Consider the following 19,412-nt stretch of genomic DNA (forward strand, 5'->3'; position numbering starts at 1 on the left):
CGAGCGCTGGGTTCAGAGAAAACTACAACTCCCAGCATCCCTCCTGCGCACCCATTCCGTTGTTTCTACAACCAGCAGTTGTAGTTCCATTCGCCAGTGGCCGAGTGACGTAAACAAGTGCTCCCATCGTTCCAGAGGGTGAGCGGCGGAAAGATGGCGGATCGCGGGTACAGTTTCTCCCTCACCACGTTCAGGTAAGTGGGGCTTCAACCCTTCAGCTCTTCTGCAATGGATGGGACCCTGGTGCTGGCGCAGCTGTTGCACCTGTTATGCTGTCTGCATCTCCCGCATCGATATGACTGGGGCTTCGATATTACAAAGTGCAATGTCACTGGTGCTCTCCGCTGGCACCGGGCACCCAGGGCCTAATCGGGTTGTCGGTTCATTGCAGAGAGAGAGAGAAAGACAAGCGACTACGAGTGCTGGGATCAGGAGCAACAAACAATCTGCTGGAGAAACCTCAGTTAGCTGAGTAGCATCGACGGAGGGAGGGAGGGCTGGAGGGGCGGGGGTGGGTAGGTAGGTAGGAAGGAATTGGTCCTGGTGCAATCTTTCGAAAGGAATTCCCACTATTCCTCCCCTCCCGATGGCTCGCGACCCCCTTAGTTCCTCCAGCAGATTGTTGCTGACCTACTGCGTTCCTCGCCCCTGCTTTACCCCGAATACTTGAGGGTGAACTGAGGAGCGACTTAGTTTCGCTTTCGGTATGAAGATTGGAGTGGAGTGGCCGGACTACGGGAAGTATTGGGATTGGAACAGTAAATTCAAAGAAAATTCAGATGTCTGATCTGTGTGCGTTTTAACCAGCTTTTGAAATATTTGAAAATTCTTAAAGGTTTGCTTTCTTTCTGCTCGTGACTATTTTGTATAGGCTATGAGGGCGTAATACAGTTGCTGGAAACTGCCAACAATTATTTCAGTATTGCAAAGTAGAAACAAACAAGTAGCTATAAAAGTAGCGGGGATGAAACTATTCTGGTTATTAATATCGTTTAGGCAAGGAAAGTTGCCATCACTTTGTGACTTCAGACCTACGCACCTCAGTCAGTTCAATTGCAAAGAAAAATCCTTCTCCGTTTCTTTTTGAATTGAAGAATATTTTTTGTTCTTCATCCCTTGCAAATTCTTATCATGCTTTCACTTTACCTGCTTATGCTCTTCAGGCCTTTGCCGTCAGTTTTGAGTCCTCTGATATTACTGGGGCTAGGAAGAAACTTAGGTTTTTTTTCAATGCTAGAGCTGGAAGTTAATCTTTTGGATGAACTCCAACCAAGAAAAAACCTTTAACTGAAAGCTAAATCAATTCTATTGATTCGTTGTGTGTTGTTATTACTAGGTCACATTCCTGGTATGTACTGAAAATTATAATTAAACATCAATTAGTGAGCATCACAATTGTTTTGTGCTTTGAAATGTAATCATCTTGAAATGCTTGTTGAGGAAATTAGATTTGAGGCCTACTCATGTATAGCTATTAGGTTTAAAAAGTTACTTGCAGTAAATCTGAGTCCATTGGAGGTCCTGAATTTCAAAGTTTATCTCATCGGATGTTCCCCATGCTCCTTTTATGCGCACTGGGGCCGCAGATCCTACTCTTCCTTTCTGCTCAGTGGATTCACTGGAAACTTGATTGTACTATGTAACATCAAAGAAAAATGAATATGTTGTGTTATTAATGAATAATATACAATGGTCCACAAAATCTAAGGAGTCTGACACAATCAAAGTCCCAAACACCCCAGATTATCAGTGTACTTTGCAAAGGAAAGTTAGAAAAAAAAGTTTATTTCACACTCAGTTATACTAATTAATTTTTGTATCTTGCAGTCCTTCAGGGAAACTTGTCCAGATTGAGTATGCTTTGGCAGCTGTAGCTGCAGGAGCTCCAGCAGTTGGAATTAAAGGTATGCACAATAATATTACGGCCACGTAATTGGACTCTGTTTTCCTATCTGTGTTAGGTACTTAACTGTGGAAAAAATGGCAGTATCTCAAAATAGGAAATGGGTATTGTTAATGAGGCAAGTGATTACTTGAGATAAAATAGCTGGAACACTGCCTTGAACCACTGCAGTAAAAAATGCTCCCATGTTGCCAATAGTTGTATCTTGATTTTTCATGTGTAGTTGATGGAATGACAATTGATTGGTCTGGAACATGAGATAATTTGTTACTTTGATATCGGAAAAGAGGATCTTGGGTAATCCCCTCTCCACCTTACACCTGTTTTGTTTACATAAATTTGCCCTTGCAGAATTCAAAGTACTACAGAAAAACTTCAGTTGCAGAATAAAATTATTCATGTAATTTATGTGGGAGGGAAGAAAAGTAAATACATCATTTTTTCTCAACTTATGTTTCTTGACACATGAGCTGATGACATGGCATTAAGTCTTGATATGGATAGATTGCTAGGAACTCAACCATTCCACTCCCCAACATGGCTTGCCTCTACTATGATTACTTACAAAACCCTAGTGAATAAAAGTACAGCTGTCTTCTTGAATCTTTCTGGAAGATGCAAACTGGTTCACATATTGTTAATATGAGTATTTAATGAGGTACAAGAAAGCTCAAAGTCTTGTATACGTTTACTTATTAATATCTATAACCTGCAGAACCGAGGTTTCTCAAAGGAATTAGTAAATTGGAAATAACTAATAAATGAAAAAGCGATTAACATAGGGAATAAATGCTTTTGTTACTTGACAAATTGAATGGAGTGATATAATTTTGATGCTGTTTTTTCACTAAATCAGAATTTAGTGATAAATATTCCATAGTATGTTAATTGCTCAAGTAAGTACGCAAAACTAAAGTATCGCATTTGATATATGCAAACTAGCTGCTATTTTTCTGAATGCCACTGTCAGAAATAGCTGTCTTTATAAGATGTTCAGGCACACGTCATCGTGTTATGCTCAGACTGTCTATTATTTGAGATAACATACTGCATATCCACTTTAACTGGTTTTCCTCAAATTAAAGTATGAGTATAGGTAGGAATTTTGCTGCACCCACCCACTTCACTTACCTTACTATCATTTTCACATTCTAGCCCCATATTCCTGTGTTCCCTTAATGTTCCAAAATTTGGGATTGCGTCGTGATGAGAGACCACAATACAGAATTAATCCGCTGAGGTGTACAGAGGGCATGAGTAGTGCTAAATGCAAATTAATTTGTTCTATTGAAATATGAAGATCTACATGTGTGTGTGTGTAGATACACGAGTGTGTGTGAATATATTCTATTCATTTGTTTGCAATTCTGACTATACTTTTTTTTTACAAATTCTCAGCATCGAATGGTGTTGTTCTGGCAACAGAGAAGAAACAGAAATCTATTCTTTATGACGAACAGAGTGTGCACAAAGTGGAACCAATCACAAAACACATAGGAATGGTGTATAGTGGAATGGGTCCGGACTACAGGTAGGTGACACAAGTTAACATGAAAATTCTTTTTTCTCTTGATAGATTCTAGGAAAGGAGTTTTGGATTCCTTGGTTTCTGATATTTCCGTTTTTTTTATCAGAAAAACCCTTTGTCGTCAGTTTTTTGAATTGTAGACTTTAGCAAGCTGACTGTTCATTCCAATATCACTGAGGTATACTGCATTCTGTGACATCGATCAACACCGGTAAATGTTGAGTTAAGGAAGTATGAATAATAAGGGGAATGAGGTAATTGGTTACAACTCATTGGTTATCCTGGCCTTGGATGTTCCAAATTCTATGGTATCCCGGCCATTTATTCTAAGTGATGGCTTAATGCAGTTGGGCAGCAGAGATAACAAGTTGGACACTGCATCCTCACTGCTGATTGAAACAGTAAAATATACAAAGCTGTGTGGTGCTTTTACTAACAGCAGATCTGCAGATCCATCCTGTAGGGGGTGTGGCACACGGCAGCAGCGGACTTTCGGATCTGGTACTACTTTGATTTAGTTTTTTAATTTAATTTTAAGGCACAATTAGGGTTTAGGGCAATGGATAACAGAGCGACTATCTACCATCGCCAGATACTGCTACAATACAGAGATCACCCAAAAACAAACCTTCATGAAAATCTGTTGGGTGGATTGTGCGACCTCGGCTTGCTGAGGGAATCGGGCCTGCAGTCCTGGGAGTCGCCTGATGCCAGTGGCTGGAGTTGGAGATGTCGTAAGTGGTGTGCAAAGAAGCGGAAGCGAGGCGAGCAGGCAGGAGTCCATGCCAGGAAAAAAGTAAGCCCTAGCCGGCCGGCTCTCCCGTCCATTCTGCTTTCCAATGTCTGCTTGCTGAGGTGATCGGGCCTGCAGTCTTCAGAGTCGCCTGATGCCGGTGGCCGGAGGTGGAGACATTGTAAGCGGAGTGCGCAGAAGCGAGGCGAGTGGGTAGGAGTCTGTGCCAGGAAAAAAGTAAGCCCTAGCCGGCCGGCTCTCCCATCCATTCTGCTCTCCAATGGGCATTAAATTGGACTACATCTGTGGCAACGAAATACTCGGTGGGAGTACAGAAACGGACGGAATCCCGGACGCCGCCATTCAGCTATTTATTTATGTAACAGATTTTCCCCCAAGCCATCAGACTACCAACCTACTGACCTCTGCTGTGCCTATTGTCTTGTTTATTATTTATTGTAATGCCTGCACTGTTCTGTGTACTTATGCAGTCCTGGGTAGGTCTGTAGTCTAGTGTAGTTTTTGTGTTGGTTTACATAGTTCAGTGTAGTGTTTGTATTGTTCATGTAGCACCATGGTCCTGAAAAAATCTTGTTTTTACTGTGTATTGTACCAGCAGTTATGGTGGAAATGACAATAAAAAGTGACTTGACTTGACTTGAGATGGAGTATCTGGGGCCAGATGGTATGGAACTAGATTCTAAAACACATTGGGAAAATTTTAAAGGAGTTACACAGATTGAAGAAGTTCTTCAGATTCTCTAATGTCTTTTGGAGAAGCAGTTGTTTATCCTCAAAGGCATTCAGAAAGTAAAAACATGTAGCAGTGAGAAAGGACACCAATTACTTACTTTTCTTCTTTTTTGTTTGTAGATGCAGGTATAATGCTGTTTGTCATACACAAATTGCAACTTGAAACTTCAGAAAAACTTTTGATAAAATCTCTCAAAGTTTAATGTGCAAATTTAAAGTGCATTGTATTGAGGGTTATATATTGACATGGATGGAAATTTGGTTGATAAAAAAGATAGTGTGAATGAATGTTTTTCAAAAAGGCAGGCAATATCAAGGATCAGTGCAGTTCAACTATTTTGGGTATGTCAGTAATTTGGTTAGGTATTCAAATATAATATCTTAAAAATTGCCAATTACACTACACTGAGTGGGTGATAAATTGTGAATACAGAGGCATCAGGGTGAATCGGGTAGATCAAGTGAGTGGCTGAATACAATGATATGCAGTAAATATGGATAAATCCACTACGGATGCATGGAGGCTGATGACCAGTGGAGTGCTTCAGGGATTGTCCTGGGACCCCTACTCTTCGTGATTTTTATAAATGACCTGGATGAGGAAGTGGAAGGATGGATTAGTAAATTTGCTGAAGATACAAAGGTTGGGGGTGTTGTGGGTAGTGTGGAGGGCTGTCATAGGTTACAGCGGGACATTGATGGGATGCAAAACTGGGCTGAGAAGTGGCAGATGGAGTTCAACCCAGATAAGTGTGAGGTACCGGTAGTTCATTTTGGTAGGTCAAATATGATGTCAGAATATAGCATTAATGTCAGGACTATTGGCAGTGTGGAGGATCAGAGGGATCTTGGGGTCCAAGTCCATTGGACACTCAAAGCTGCTGCGCAGATTGACTCTGTGGTTAAGAAGACATATGGCCTTCATCAATCGTGGGATTGAATTTAAGAGCTGAGAGGTAATGTTGCAGCTATATAATACCCTGGTCAGACCCCACTTGTAGTAGTGTGCTCAATTCTGGTCGCCTCACTACAGGAAGGACGTGGAAACCGTAGAAAGGGTGCAGAGGAGATTTACAAGCATGTTGCCTGGATTGGGGAGCATGCCTCATGAGAATAGGTTGAGTGAACTCGGCCTTTTCTCCTTGGAGCGATAGAGGATGAGAGGTGACCTGATAGAGGTGTATAAGATGATGAGAGTCATTGATTGTGTGGATAATCAGAGGCTTTTTTCCAGGGCTGAAATGGCTAAAACAGGAGGGCATATATTTTAAGTTGTTTGGAAGCAGGCACAGAGGAGATGTCAGAGTAAGTTTTTTACGCAGAGAGTGGTAAGTGAGCAGAATGGGCTGCCGGCAGCGGCGATGGAGGGGGAAACGATAGGTTCTTTTAAGAGACTCCTGGATGGCTACATGGAGCTTAGAAAAATAGAGGGCTATGGGTAAAGCCTAGGTAATTTCTAAGGTAAGGACATGTTCGGCACAGCTTTGTGGGCCAAAGGGCCTGTATTGTGCTGTAGGATTTCTATGTTTTGTGAAAAATAAATTGTTAGATTGGGAATTTCTCATGTACGTATATACTCCATTATACACAATTTATTAAAAGCAAGTGCTAAGTCACAGCAATGTGTTAAGGGAAGTGGAACATTCACCATCTTTGCACTAGGGTTTGAACATAGGAATAAGGATATTTTGCTGAAGCCACACGTAGAATATTAGGCAATTTTGCTTTTGTTTTCTTTTTTTCAAGAAAGTTTATATGTGCTGGTTCTTGGGGTAACAGAGATGCCATATGAGAGATTATATTGACGAAGCTTGTATCACTACAGCATAGAAGATTGAGAGAGAATGTAATTTCATAAAGTTTGACAGAGCTAGGCTGACCCGATGCAGAAATGTTTCCCCTCCTTAGGTTGTGTCAAAATATTTGGGTCTGTGATGAGAAGTATCTTCGCCAAGAGGTGGTGAACCTGTGGAATTCATTGTAAAGCACTGTAGAATCCCAGCTACTCAATGAACTTGGAATACATCTACCTTCTTTTAATATGCTGATTTGAGTTTACGTTCCCTACAGGGTATTGATTCGCCGGGCTCGTAAGTTGGCACAACAGTACTTCCTAGTATATCAAGAACCCATCCCCACGGCTCAGTTGGTACAGAGAGTAGCTTCCGTCATGCAGGAATACACACAGTCTGGGTAAGTCAGTGATATGGTTACCAAATGATCAAAATTAAATTACAATTGGTCACTACAAGCACAGGATCCACATTTGGTTTACTAACTTTTATTCACTTTCTCGATTCACCCTATGCTTGCTGAAATTCATTCGATATTGGCAGCCTTCTAAGGACTTAATTTACCTTGATTGTTGGCTAAGAAATGGGTGCAAGTGTAGACTATTTGCAATTTTGTGTCCTTCAATAAAATCACAGGTGACATTTTTCCCTGTGCCAGTTGTTAACATTACATGTATTTCCCAGTTTGCTTAATGTCTAAAAATCTATTGGTACTTGTCTTGCATAGAATGAGCTTAAATGACTCTTGGGTACAAAATTTCAAAGGTATTGTTTTTTTCTGGTGAAGAAATTTCCTCTTAATGCTGTTCAGAATTGTTGACCCTCTTAATTTGAGCCTGTGATCCTTGATTCTAGATATCTCTTCAGGAGAAACATCAGCTGGCATCTGCACTGTGGCTCCATGTTTGTAGACAGCAGTGCGATTGTTTCTCATTCTGTCAAACCTTACAAAGTATAGGTTGCATCCACTTGTCATCTATTCGTATGATCAACCTGCCACCTAATCTGGTGAATCTTTGTTGTATTCCCTCCATTGCAAATACACCCTTTTTTAGATAGAGAGGCAAGATCCACATACATGGTCTTCTAAGTAGCTACGGGGAGCCTTATGTGATTAAAGCAAATTGCTTTTCTTGTACTAAAGACCAACCTACTGTTAACTTAATTAGTTGTTGTACCTGCATGTCATTCATCAGAATAGATTTCCTAACCTCAAGTAGGAAATAAATGAGATGAGAAAGATGAATTTTCTCCAATAATGGAAGCTCTGATGGATTTAAGATCTAAAAAGTCCATTTGTATTTTAGACCCATTTTTTGCTGGTTTTTCTGTAATTATGAACTTCATACAAGTTTGTTTCTTTGGGTTCATTGCACTAATGTTCATTCAAACCCGGAACAGTTACTTTAAAATCTCTCATATAAACACATGTACAGTGGAGCACCCCTTATCCAACTATCCAAAACTTCTGAAATTCAAAATTTTCTTGAATGCGGACCTGACGCCAAAAATGGAAAAACCCCAAGGCACTCAGAAGGCTCCAAGGCGATGCACAGGTCCTTGTGCACCACAGATGGTTTTGAGAAGTGACCTCACATACCCTGAGCGGTTCCCTGTTGGTACCAGTTTGTTTTCAGCAGTTTTTATTGCCAGACTTTTGTGCATTACTCACAGTTATTACCATGTGCTTTGCACATTCTCTGCTCTGTATTGTTGAAAATGTCAGAAAGGCCTGTAGTTATCCCTGTGGGTAATAGTGAAAAGAAAAAGGGAAACATGTCAAGTTGTTAAAACTTGACGTCAGTATAAGTGAAGCATCTGACAGAGGAGTATGATGTTATAATGATCACCATCTAAAGAAGCAGAAGGACAAACTGTTAAAGTTCTGCCACTAAGATCCTCCATTGTTTGGCATCCACCATGGATATTGCACCCTAGCTGTCCATATGATTTGTAAGCCAGGTTATTACAATATAGACAGCCTGATGCTCCTGCAGCAGTCTTTCCCCCAACTCATCTGATGAATCCAAAGGAATGGCAGACACCAATAGAGTATAGTACCAGCAGCGTGCTGGATTTGCCAATCAGTGCTGAATTCCATGTAAGGACTCCAGCTCTGGATTTTTTCTGTGTTTACTCCCAAAGCCTTTCCCGTCAGTGGGTATAGCCACAAGGCAGCGGAGGTTTGAGATCAGAGTTTTCCTTCTAGATGAGCTGCCAACTATGGCTGATGAGCCCCATATGCTCGGTGACTAGTAAAGATGCCATTAATCCGCCTTTGCTCCTTCTACTGTCAGTAGAAGCTTCTGCCAAGCTTAGCTAAGCCACACGTGAAGGCCAGGAGCTGGATGTGGTTGTCAGAGGCTATTTGAGTGGCATGCCATTGAGCATATTTACTCTGTAGTGAGAACTTATCCCCACTACCATCCCCAGCTGTGATGACTTTAAGGAACCATTAAAGTTCTATGTTGATCAGAAGATTATGAAAAATGGAAAAAAAAACCTTGAATAAAGTGAAAAATCAATATCAGTCATTTATTTAAAGAATGTGTTTGAACATGTGCTGCTTAGTGGTATGCTGATCATAAAACAAGCAAAGATCTACCACGATGAACTGGAAATTAATGCACAAAGTTATCAAAAATATATAAAACTACCTTCAGTTTATATACATAACCTGTATAGGTAATGTAAGTGGATTTCATGTTTAAACTTGCATCTAATCTCCAAACTATATCGCAATATATAGATGCAAATATTCCAAAATCTGAAGCAGTTCTGGCACCAAGCATTTTGGATAAGGGGTCCTCAACCAGTACTTGCTTGGGTGACCAATTTTGCAATATATTCTGTTCATAATGGTACTTCTGCGACCTAAGTAATGAAAAGGGCATAGAAAATTTGAGGCTTGATCTTTGTAAAAATTTAAAATAAAACTTCAAACTTGTGGTCTGTTAAATGGTCATAATGATTCCTACCAGGTATTTAAAATTTGTTCATTGCTCCAATTGGAGCAAGCATTTACTTCATAAAGTAATTCTTGGGATGTGTAATGTTCCTGGATATTCTGAGGGAATCTTCCTGATGCGACATGAGACTCTGACTACTTCATTAGATACGCCTGTTTGTTAATGTGACAGAAACTCAATGCATAAAAGCATGCAGATGTGGTCAAGAGGTTCAGTTGTTGTGCAGACCAAATACCATAATGTGAAAGAAGTGCACTCTCAATGACTCTGACTGTGAAATGATGGTAGGTGCCAGACAGTGTGGTATGAGTAACTCAAACTAAATCTCCTGAGTTTCATGCACAAGTCTCCAGAGTTTACAGAGAATGATGCAACAAACATGACAGGATGATGACACTAATTCAAATACCCACATGTTACAACAGTGGTGTGCAGAAGAGCATCTCCGAATACACAACACATTGGACATTGAAGTGAATGAACTACAGGAACATACACACTCTCAGTGGGACATTTTATTAAGTATAGGACATACCTAATAATGTGGCCAGAGGATATATTGCCAGTTTGAGCTCTCAAAATGTACAGATTTGTATCAACTGAAGGACCTTTAATGTGAGGATTGATGCTTATTTATTTCCTTTTAGTGGTGTTCGTCCGTTTGGCGTGTCCTTACTAATTGCTGGTTGGGATGAAGGAAGGCCATATTTGTTTCAGTCTGATCCATCTGTAAGTACTTTGTTTTCAAATAGTTTCTTCTCAAGTTTTCTTTGTGTGTAATACAAGTTCTATCATTACCAATCTGTATTAAAATTGCCCAAATGGCATTGTTTTTATAAAACACAATACATTTTGTACTAACAATCAGTTGCTGTATAATTAGTAAGAAATTAAAGCATCAATAATATGCTTCAGTTCTTGTGAATAGCATAGAATTTAGATCTAGTAACCTTCAGAAATAAGATTTTAGAATTCTGGATAGGTTATTAGCTTGCTTTCACTTTTCAATTTAATTCCAGGCTGATACAATGAAACCTTGCTATCTGTAACTCTTAAGAACACCATATGAAAACATGCTTGGTCCCTCTTATTTCATTTCCTTGTAAGCTTTAGCTGAAGCCTTCTAATTGGCAGATGGTCTCAAAAGCAGCATTCAGAGCAATTGTAAAGTAAAGGGCCTGTAGGTTGTTTGAAATCTGGAATGAAAGGAAAAATGTTGGACCAGACAATATTTCTGGGGAGAGAAACGATTAGTACTTTTGTTTAAAGTCTTAAAGCATAAGACATAGGAGCAGAATTAGGTCATTTGGTCCATCGAGTCTGCTCCACCGTTTCATATTGGCTGATTGATCCATTTGTCCTCTCAGCCCCAATCTCCCATTCTGACCAATCAAGAATCAACCTCTGCCTTAAATATACAGTGACATGCAAAAGTTTGGGCACCCAGGGTCAAAATTTCTGTTACTGTGAATTGTTAAGTGAGTAGAAGATGAACTGATCTCCAAAAGTCATAAAGTTAAAGATGAAACTTTCTTTTCAACATTTTAAGCAAGATTAGTGTATTATTTTTGTCTTGTACATTTTTAGAGCAAAAAAAAAGAAAGCACCATGCAAATTTTGGACACTCCAAGAGATTTGAGCTGTCAAATCTAAATTTTACCAAGGTCGCAGAACTTAATTAGCTTGTTAGGACAATGGCTTGTTCACAGTCATCTTTAGGAAAGGCCAGGTGATGCAAACTTCAAAGCTTTATGAATACCCTGACTCCTCAAACTTTGTCCCAACAATCACCAATCATGGGCTCCTCTAAGCAGCTGCCTAACACTAAACTAAAATAAAATTAATAAAAATTAATAACATTAAAATAAATGATGCCCACAAAGCAGGAGAAGGCTCTAAGAGGATAGCAAAGTGTTTTCAGGTAGCTGTTTCCTCAGTTCGTAATGTAATTAAGAAATGGCAGTTAACAAGAACAGTGGAAGTCAAGTTGAGGTCTGGAAGACCAAGAAAACTTTCTGAGAGAATTGCTCGTAGGATTGCTAGAAAGGCAAATCAAAACTCCTGTTTGACTGCAAAAGACCTTCAGGAAGATCTAGCGGACTCTGGAGTGATGGTGCACTGTTCTACTGTGCAGCGACACATGCACAAATATGACCTTCATGGAAGAGTCATCAGAAGAAAACTTTTCCTGCATTCTCACCACAAAATTGAGTGTCAGAAGGTTGCAAAAGTACATCTAAACAAGTCTGATGCATTTTGGAAACAAGTCCTGTGGACTGATGAAGTTAAGATAGAATTTTTTGGTCGCAATGAGCAAAGGTATGTTTGGAGAAAAAAGGGTGCAGAATTTCATGAAAAGAACACCTTTCCAACTGTTAAGCACGGGGCTGGATCGATCATGCTTTGGACTTGTGTTGCAGCCAGTGGCACGGGGAACATTTCACTGGTAGGGGAAGAATGAATTCAATAGCAAACATCACACCGTCTGTAAAAAAGCTGAAGGTGAAAAGAGGATAGTGATCCTAAACACACCTCAAGGTCCACAATGGACTACCTTGAGGCGCAAGCTGAAGGTTTTGCCATGGCCCTCACAGTCCCCCAACCTAAACATAATTGAAAATCTGTGGATAGACCTCAAAAGAGCTATGCATGCACGACGGCTGAAGAATCTCACAGAACTAGAAGCCTTTTGCAAGGAAGAATGGGTGAAAATCCCCCAAACAAGAATTGAAAGACTCTGAGCTGGCTACAGAAAGCCTTTACAAGCTGTGATACTTGCCAAAGGGGGTGTTACTAAGTATTGACCATGCGGGGTGCCCAAACTTTTGCTTCGGGCCCTTTTTTTTGTTATTTTGAAACAGTAAAAGATGGAAATAAAAAAGTAATCTTGCTTAAAATATTAAAGAAATGTGTCATCTTTAACTTTATACTTTTTGGATATCAGGTCATCTTTTACTTGCTTAGCTATTCACAGTAACAGAAATTTTGACCGGGGAGCCCAAACTTTTGCATGCCACTGTACATACAGACTTGGACTCCACAGCTGCCTGTGGCAAAGAATTCCACAGATTCACAACTCTGGCTAAAGAAATTCATCCTCATTTCTGTTCTAAAAGGACACCCCTCTATTCTGAGGCTGTGTCCTCTGGTCTTAGACACTCTTACCATAGGAGACATCCTCTCCATATCTACTCTATCATGGCTTTTCACCATTCAACAGGTTTCAAAGGTCACCCCCTTATTCCTTTGAATTTCAGTGAATACGGGTCCAGAGCCTTCAAACACTCTTCTTATGACAAGTCATTCAAACTTGGAATAATTTTTGTGAACCTTCTTTGAACTCTCTCCAGTTTCAGCATGCCTTATCTAAGAAAAAGGGCCCGAAACTGTGCGCAATACTCCCAAGTGAGGCCTCGCCAGTAAACCAGTCTCAACATTGCATCCTTGCTTTTATGTTCTCGTCCTCTTGAATGCTAACTATGCATTTGCCTTCCTCACCACAGACTCAACCTGCAAATTAACCTTTAGGGAATCTTGCCCAAGCACTCCCAAGTCCCTTGTGCCTCAGTTTTTGAATTTTCTTTCCATTTAGAAAATAGTTACCCCCTTTAATTTCTTCTACCAAAGTGCATGACCATACACTTCCCGACACTATTACACCTGCCGTTTCTTAGCCCATTCCCCTAACCCATCTTAAGTCCTTCCTCTAGGCTGTCTACTTCCTCAAAATTATCTGCCCCTCCACTTCATATTGTCTGCAAACTTTGCAACAAAGCAATCAATTCCATCATTCAAATCATTGACATGTAACATAAAAGGAATCAGTCCCAACACAGACCAGTGTGCAACACTACTAGTTACTGGCAGCCAGTCAGAAAAGGCTCCCTTTTATTCACACTCTTTGCCTCCTGCCAGTCAGCTACTGTTTTATCCGTGCTGGAATCTTTCCTGTAATACCATGGGCACATAGCTTGTTGAGCAGCATCATGTGTGGCACCTTGTCAAAGGCCTTCTGAAAATCCAAATACACAATATCAATTGATTCTCCTTTGTCTATCCTGCTTGTCATTTCTTTAAAAAGCTCCAACAGATCTGCCAGGCAAGATTTTCCCTTGAGGAAACTATGCTGACTACGGCGTATTTTATCATGTGTCTCCAGCTACCCTGAAACCCCATCCTTAACAATCGACTTCAACATCTTCCCAACCACTGAGGTCAGACTCACTGGTCTATAATTTCCTTTCTTCTGCCTCTCTCTCTTTTTGAAGAGTGGAGTGACATTTGCGATTTTTCCAGTTTTCCAGAACCATTCCAGAATTTTGTGATTCTTGAAAGATCATTACTAATGCCTTCACAATCTCTTCAGCCACCTCTTTCAGAACCCTGGGGTGTATATCATCTATTTCAAGTGACTTATTTACCTTCAGACCTTTCAGTTTCCCAAGAATCTTCTCCCTAGTAATATAGCTTTATACACTTCATGACCCCTGACACCTGGAATTTTCGCCATACTGCTAGTGTCTTGCACAGTGAAGACTGATGCAAAATACTTAATTGGTTCGTCCGCCATTTCCTTGTCCCCCATTACTACCTTTCCAGCATCGTTTTCCAGTGGTCCAATACCCATTCTTGCCTCTTTTAATGTATTTGAAGAAACTCTTAAGTATCATCTTTAATATTATTGGCTAGCTTACTTTCGTATTGCATCTTTACCTTAATGAATTTTAGTTGCCTTCTGTTTGTATATTGAAGTTTCCTAACTCTTTGATTTACAACTAATTTTTGTTCTATTATATGCCCTCTCTTTATCTTTTATGTTGGCTTTGACTTCTCTTGTTAGCTACAGTTGTGTCACCTTGCCTTTAGAATACTTCTTCCTCTTTGGGATGTATATATCCTGTGCCTTACAAATTGCTTCCAGAAATTCCAGCCATTGCTGCTCAGCTGTCATTCCTGCCAGTGTTCTTTTCCAATTTTGGCCAACTCCTCTCTCATGCCTCTGTAGTTCTCTTTACTTCACTATAATACTGATATATCTGACTTAAACTTCTTCTGAAAATTCAAGATGAATTGGATCATATTATGGTCATTTGCCCCAAAGGGTTTTAAGCAATTCTGATTCATTGCACAACACCCAATTTAGAAAAGCTGATTCCCTAGTGGGCTCAACCACAAACTGCTCTAAAAAGCCGATCAGGCATTCTAGAAACTCCCCCACCTGATTTTTCCTAATTCACCTGCATATTGAAATCTGCCGTGACTATTGTAACATTGCTCTTTTGGCATGCATTTTCTATCTCCCGTTGTAATTTGTAGACCACATCCTTACTACTGTTTGGGGGGTCTGTATAAAAATTTTATAACTAAAAGTTTAAAAAATTCAAACATCTTTGAAATTGCAAACAAAAAGATATTTGGGAAGAATGAAGAGAATGTGTGTGATAGGGTGGCGATCTAGAGAGACTAAAGGACTGAACTGGTCATGCCAGCTAAGAGGGTGGTAAAAGCATGTTAATTTTAACTGACGAGCAAAGGTAATAATGGAACTAAGATGTAAAGTTAATAAAAATAAAATATTAGAGAATGATGGAAATACTCAGCAAGTCAGGCAGCATCTATGGAGAGGAAAACATTGACCACCTGGTCATTTCTAATGAGAGGCCATCAGCCTGTAATATTAATTGTTTCTTCTCCAATCTATCTATTGTATTTTCCAATAGGGTGCTTATTTTGCATGGAAGGCAACAGCCATGGGAAAGAATTACGTCAACGGAAAAACCTTCCTTGAAAAGAGGTAGAACAGCAATTGCTCTTCATTTTCAATGAATATACTAAGAAATGGGAATGGATGCCTAGGGATATGGGGTAGGGGGGGAGCTTAGACCAATTTCATATCAAGATAACTAACTCCTGAGATTGCAAGCTGAATAATTTTCAAGAGACTAGATGCTGTAATCTGAAGCAAAAATCAAACTAGAGAGATTCACCTAGTCAGTCAGCATTGTAGAGACAGAGGGGATGGTTGATGTTTCAAGTCAAGGCCCCCTATCAGAACTGGGAGGGTAGAGGGGAAGTAGTCTGTATAAAGAAGTGAGAGGGTGGGTGAGGCAGGGTTTGGCTGGCAGGAGCTGGGGGTGGGAGAATGATGAGCAGAGCATAGAGTGGATGGGTGGAGGTAATGAAAGGTAGTAAGTAAGGTGATGTGGAATCTGTTAAGCAGGGGAGGTGATGAGGGAGGAATGATTGGAACCTGTTGGAGAAGGGGATAAAAGACTGTTCAGATACTGTGATAAGCTAATAGAACTGGTTGGGGGTGGCTGGAAGAGTTGTGGATAGATAAAAGGTGAGCAGATGATGAGAGAAATTTGGGCACTTCCTATGTTGTGGGAATAAGTACCAGCGAAAGGAAGAGATGGTTGGGACAGGTATGTGAACTATGGACAGTGGTCCTTGTGGAAAGGAAAAAATGTGTGGGGAAGGGATGATATAACTGATAGTGGGACTTTGTTGCAGCTGGCAGGAGTGATTGTGGTAGATGCTGAGGCTGGTAGGGTGAAAGGTGAACTGCATTTTTTGCTTGTCTTTGCTAATTAATTAAAATGTAGGAAATCTGCTGGTACTTTTGATGAATTCTGGTATCTGAAGTATGTAAAGTAGTGGGGAAATGGTCTACAATATATTGTGGATTCGAGCATGATCATTTTTTCCAAAAGCAGTTAATGTTTTTTTTTAAGCTTTAGAAATGATTAAAGATTCTGGGAGAAAAGGCATTTATTCAACTTTTTGACTATAGGTACAATGAAGACCTAGAACTTGAAGATGCTATTCATACAGCAATCCTAACACTGAAGGTCAGATACCTTGACTTCTACTGTTAATAAAAGATTTGTCTGAAATTCCTTTTATAGCATATGCAGTATGATACTTACAGATTTAAATATTTCCTTCACAAACAGGAGAGCTTTGAAGGCCAGATGACGGAAGATAATATAGAAGTTGGAATTTGTGATGAGGCAGGATTTCGTAGACTCTCTCCAGCAGAAGTCAAAGACTATCTAGCTACTATAGTTTAACATTCAATAAAGTTTTTTTTTTAATTTGAAAGAAATACTGGTCAACTACAGATTACAATTTAACTTTTTATTCAGCTTATCTGATTTGACAATGGTTAAATGGTCAGTGCAATGTAAAACTATTGCACGAAGAACTGATAAACCTTGTTTTAGAAATGAAAGCAAATTTGCAAAGGTCTGTTCATTTAATTTTTTTCTACATGTCTATAAACAAAGCAGTTTATACATTTTATCGTTTATTCTTCCACAGTTGCATATCTTTTTTTTCTCCTGATGAGGCCACTGCTTTTAATTGCATGCCCTCTGGCACTTGTCTTTCTTTGTGATTTAATTAACACCATTTCTGTTTTCTTACACAAGGTTTTTCTAAAAATGTATTTTAACCCACCATTATCCTGTGGATTAGAAGAGACTGTTAATGAATTATTGATTAAGATCTCTTCCTACAGAACCAATAGAGGAGAGTATAGGGAAAATGCATTGTAATCTTGTCTGATGCTTGTGCATTTTTTGGAGTTTTTCAATTCTACATGCATACCACACAAAATTTATTGCACATATACCCTGATTAGTCCAACTGGTCCATCCCTAAATTATTTTGTTTGTTATTCTAAAATCACCTGTTTTTAGCTCTAAGTGATAAGTCCCATTTCTAGAATCTTGCCTAGGAAGGAAAGTTTTCCAAAGCTTTATTTTAATGAACTGTTATTACAACTGCAATGTGTAAGGACTGTTGACGAAAAATTTCTCGAACTTTGCTGTACTGTTATCTGCACCCATACTATGGTGCAAAATTGAAAGGATTTCTGTTGATTCATCACCGGACTTAAGTGTGCATTCTTGCACTCAAATAGCTTTATTAACTGCTTTGATTCAAAAGAAGGTTTGAAAATGGTCAGTAATCACATACATGATATTCCATTCATTCTGAACAATAACTAAGTAAATTTCCTGTTTAATATACATTGTCATCTCAGTCATAATCTTGGTCTAATTTGTCCAAATCTCTGAATGTTCAATGTAGCTGTTACATATAGTATCAGCTGAAGTTCATTGATGGAGTCCTTGAACTTGAGCCAAGCCAGATGATTTTGTCTGTGGTTGATGCACTTCACATAATCCAAGCTGATATTACAATCTGCTACTAATGAGCTGCTACACAATTGGATATGGTATCTTTGGAGTGTGTCTCTGCATCAAAATGACTGCCTTCAGTCTGATTCTAGATGTCTCAAATTCATAAACCTTGTTACTTCATAGTTTGTTGGGTGTTCTTCCCTACCTCCCCATCAAACCATTCTCCAGTTCCAGTAGTAAGACCAAATAATATAGTGTGTGTGTCAAAAATCACATTTGCAGTCATTAACAGTCCAATTAATCAGATCACAGGAAATTTTTGAAATTTAGGTTGAATTAAGGGAGGCTTCCTTTCATACTAGAAGGAAAAAAAATGAATATAAGGGGAAGTGGCTGAAGCAAAAGGCGACACTAAAAAGACTGGTAAATTTTATGTAGATAGGATGCTGAAGACCATCATCCATGATCGATATTATGATCAGTATAAATACCAGATAACTATAATCAGAACAACTTGTTTTCACACTCTCTTCCTAGCAAACAAGCTATGTACGGTCCTAAAAACCTCAGGTTATCATTTCAGTTTGACTTTATGCCCTATCCATATCTAATTTTCAATTCAGTAATTCCTGCAAAACATGATTTAACTTTAGATTATGAAAGAGGCTCATTGAAATTTTTTTCTGAGGTTGATTTTGGATGGCCTGATTCCATGGAATTATGGTGATTTACAACCATTTGGTACATAAAGATAAAGGCTAATCCATCTTCTCAGTTTTCAGTGTATAGCTTGTAAATTATGCACTTAATACTCAGATCCAGGTTGTTTAATGTTAATGTGGGCCTCTGTCTCCATCAACCTATGCAAAAATATCTCAAAACAATGTTTATTGACCTCTGCTTAAGGAAATAATTTCTGCCTGTTTTCCCCCTTTTTATGTACCATATTAAATTTGCCTTTTGTCTCAATTGTTCTAAAGAAAACAACGTTCTCCAGCCCTGGCACCATTCTTAAATGTCCTCCATACTCTAATGCAATCTCTCCTGCAATGCAGTCACTGTTCCCTCTAAGCTGCGAGGCCATACGGTAACTGAAATACTCCCAACGCACAGAGCCTTGCCTCTCAGCTGGAATTTTTTTTAACGTATAAAAGTGCCGCGCAGTTTTCAAGCCCTGTTAAAATTTCCTGCGCAGAGCAATGGTTGATCCGCGGCAGCTGTAAAAAAAAAGAGGGAACGTTGAATGCAGTGACCAAAACTACGCACAGTGCTTCAGTTGAAACTAATCTGGTGTTCTCTACAGTTGAATCGTTGCATCTCCGCCCTTGTGTTTGATATTCAATAAAGGCAGTTCTTTAATGAACGTATTTCAGCAATTTGATCCCTGATGTGTCTAATTTCATTCCTCCATCAAATATCCCATCTAAATGTTTTTCTGGAAAAGGTATTATAGTTATCACAACTTACCAGAATCGGGTTTTTATCACCGACATGTCGTGAAATTTGTTGACTTAGCAGCAGTACAATAATATTGAAGAAAAATAATAAGTATATCAATTACAGTATATGTATAATGAATAGAT

General features: G+C 39.3%; 1 protein-coding gene across 1 annotated transcript; it reads left to right on the forward strand.

The window, feature by feature from the left end:
- Positions 1-88: 88 nt before the first annotated feature.
- On the forward strand, positions 89-19,205 carry LOC140713682 (proteasome subunit alpha type-2). Its single transcript, XM_073024063.1, has 8 exons — positions 89-194; positions 1,828-1,904; positions 3,302-3,434; positions 6,988-7,110; positions 10,327-10,408; positions 15,400-15,473; positions 16,473-16,530; positions 16,636-19,205. The coding sequence occupies exons 1-8, from the start codon at positions 154-156 to the stop codon at positions 16,750-16,752; spliced, it is 705 nt and encodes a 234-aa protein (XP_072880164.1). The 5' UTR covers positions 89-153; the 3' UTR covers positions 16,753-19,205.
- Positions 19,206-19,412: the final 207 nt, after the last annotated feature.

The sequence above is a fragment of the Hemitrygon akajei genome, chromosome 20 (assembly GCF_048418815.1).
Source record: "Hemitrygon akajei chromosome 20, sHemAka1.3, whole genome shotgun sequence".
Lineage (NCBI taxonomy): Eukaryota > Metazoa > Chordata > Chondrichthyes > Myliobatiformes > Dasyatidae > Hemitrygon > Hemitrygon akajei.

What these genes read in the sequence shown, in the direction of transcription:
- LOC140713682 (XM_073024063.1), top strand. Translation starts at nt 154, where the DNA reads ATGGCGGATCGCGGGTACAGTTTCTCCCTCACCACGTTCAG. An exon ending in GGAATGGGTCCGGACTACAG is followed by an intron (nt 3,435 to 6,987) that starts GTAGGTGACACA and finishes CGTTCCCTACAG; the next exon opens with GGTATTGATTCGCCGGGCTC. An exon ending in TGTTTCAGTCTGATCCATCT is followed by an intron (nt 10,409 to 15,399) that starts GTAAGTACTTTG and finishes ATTTTCCAATAG; the next exon opens with GGTGCTTATTTTGCATGGAA.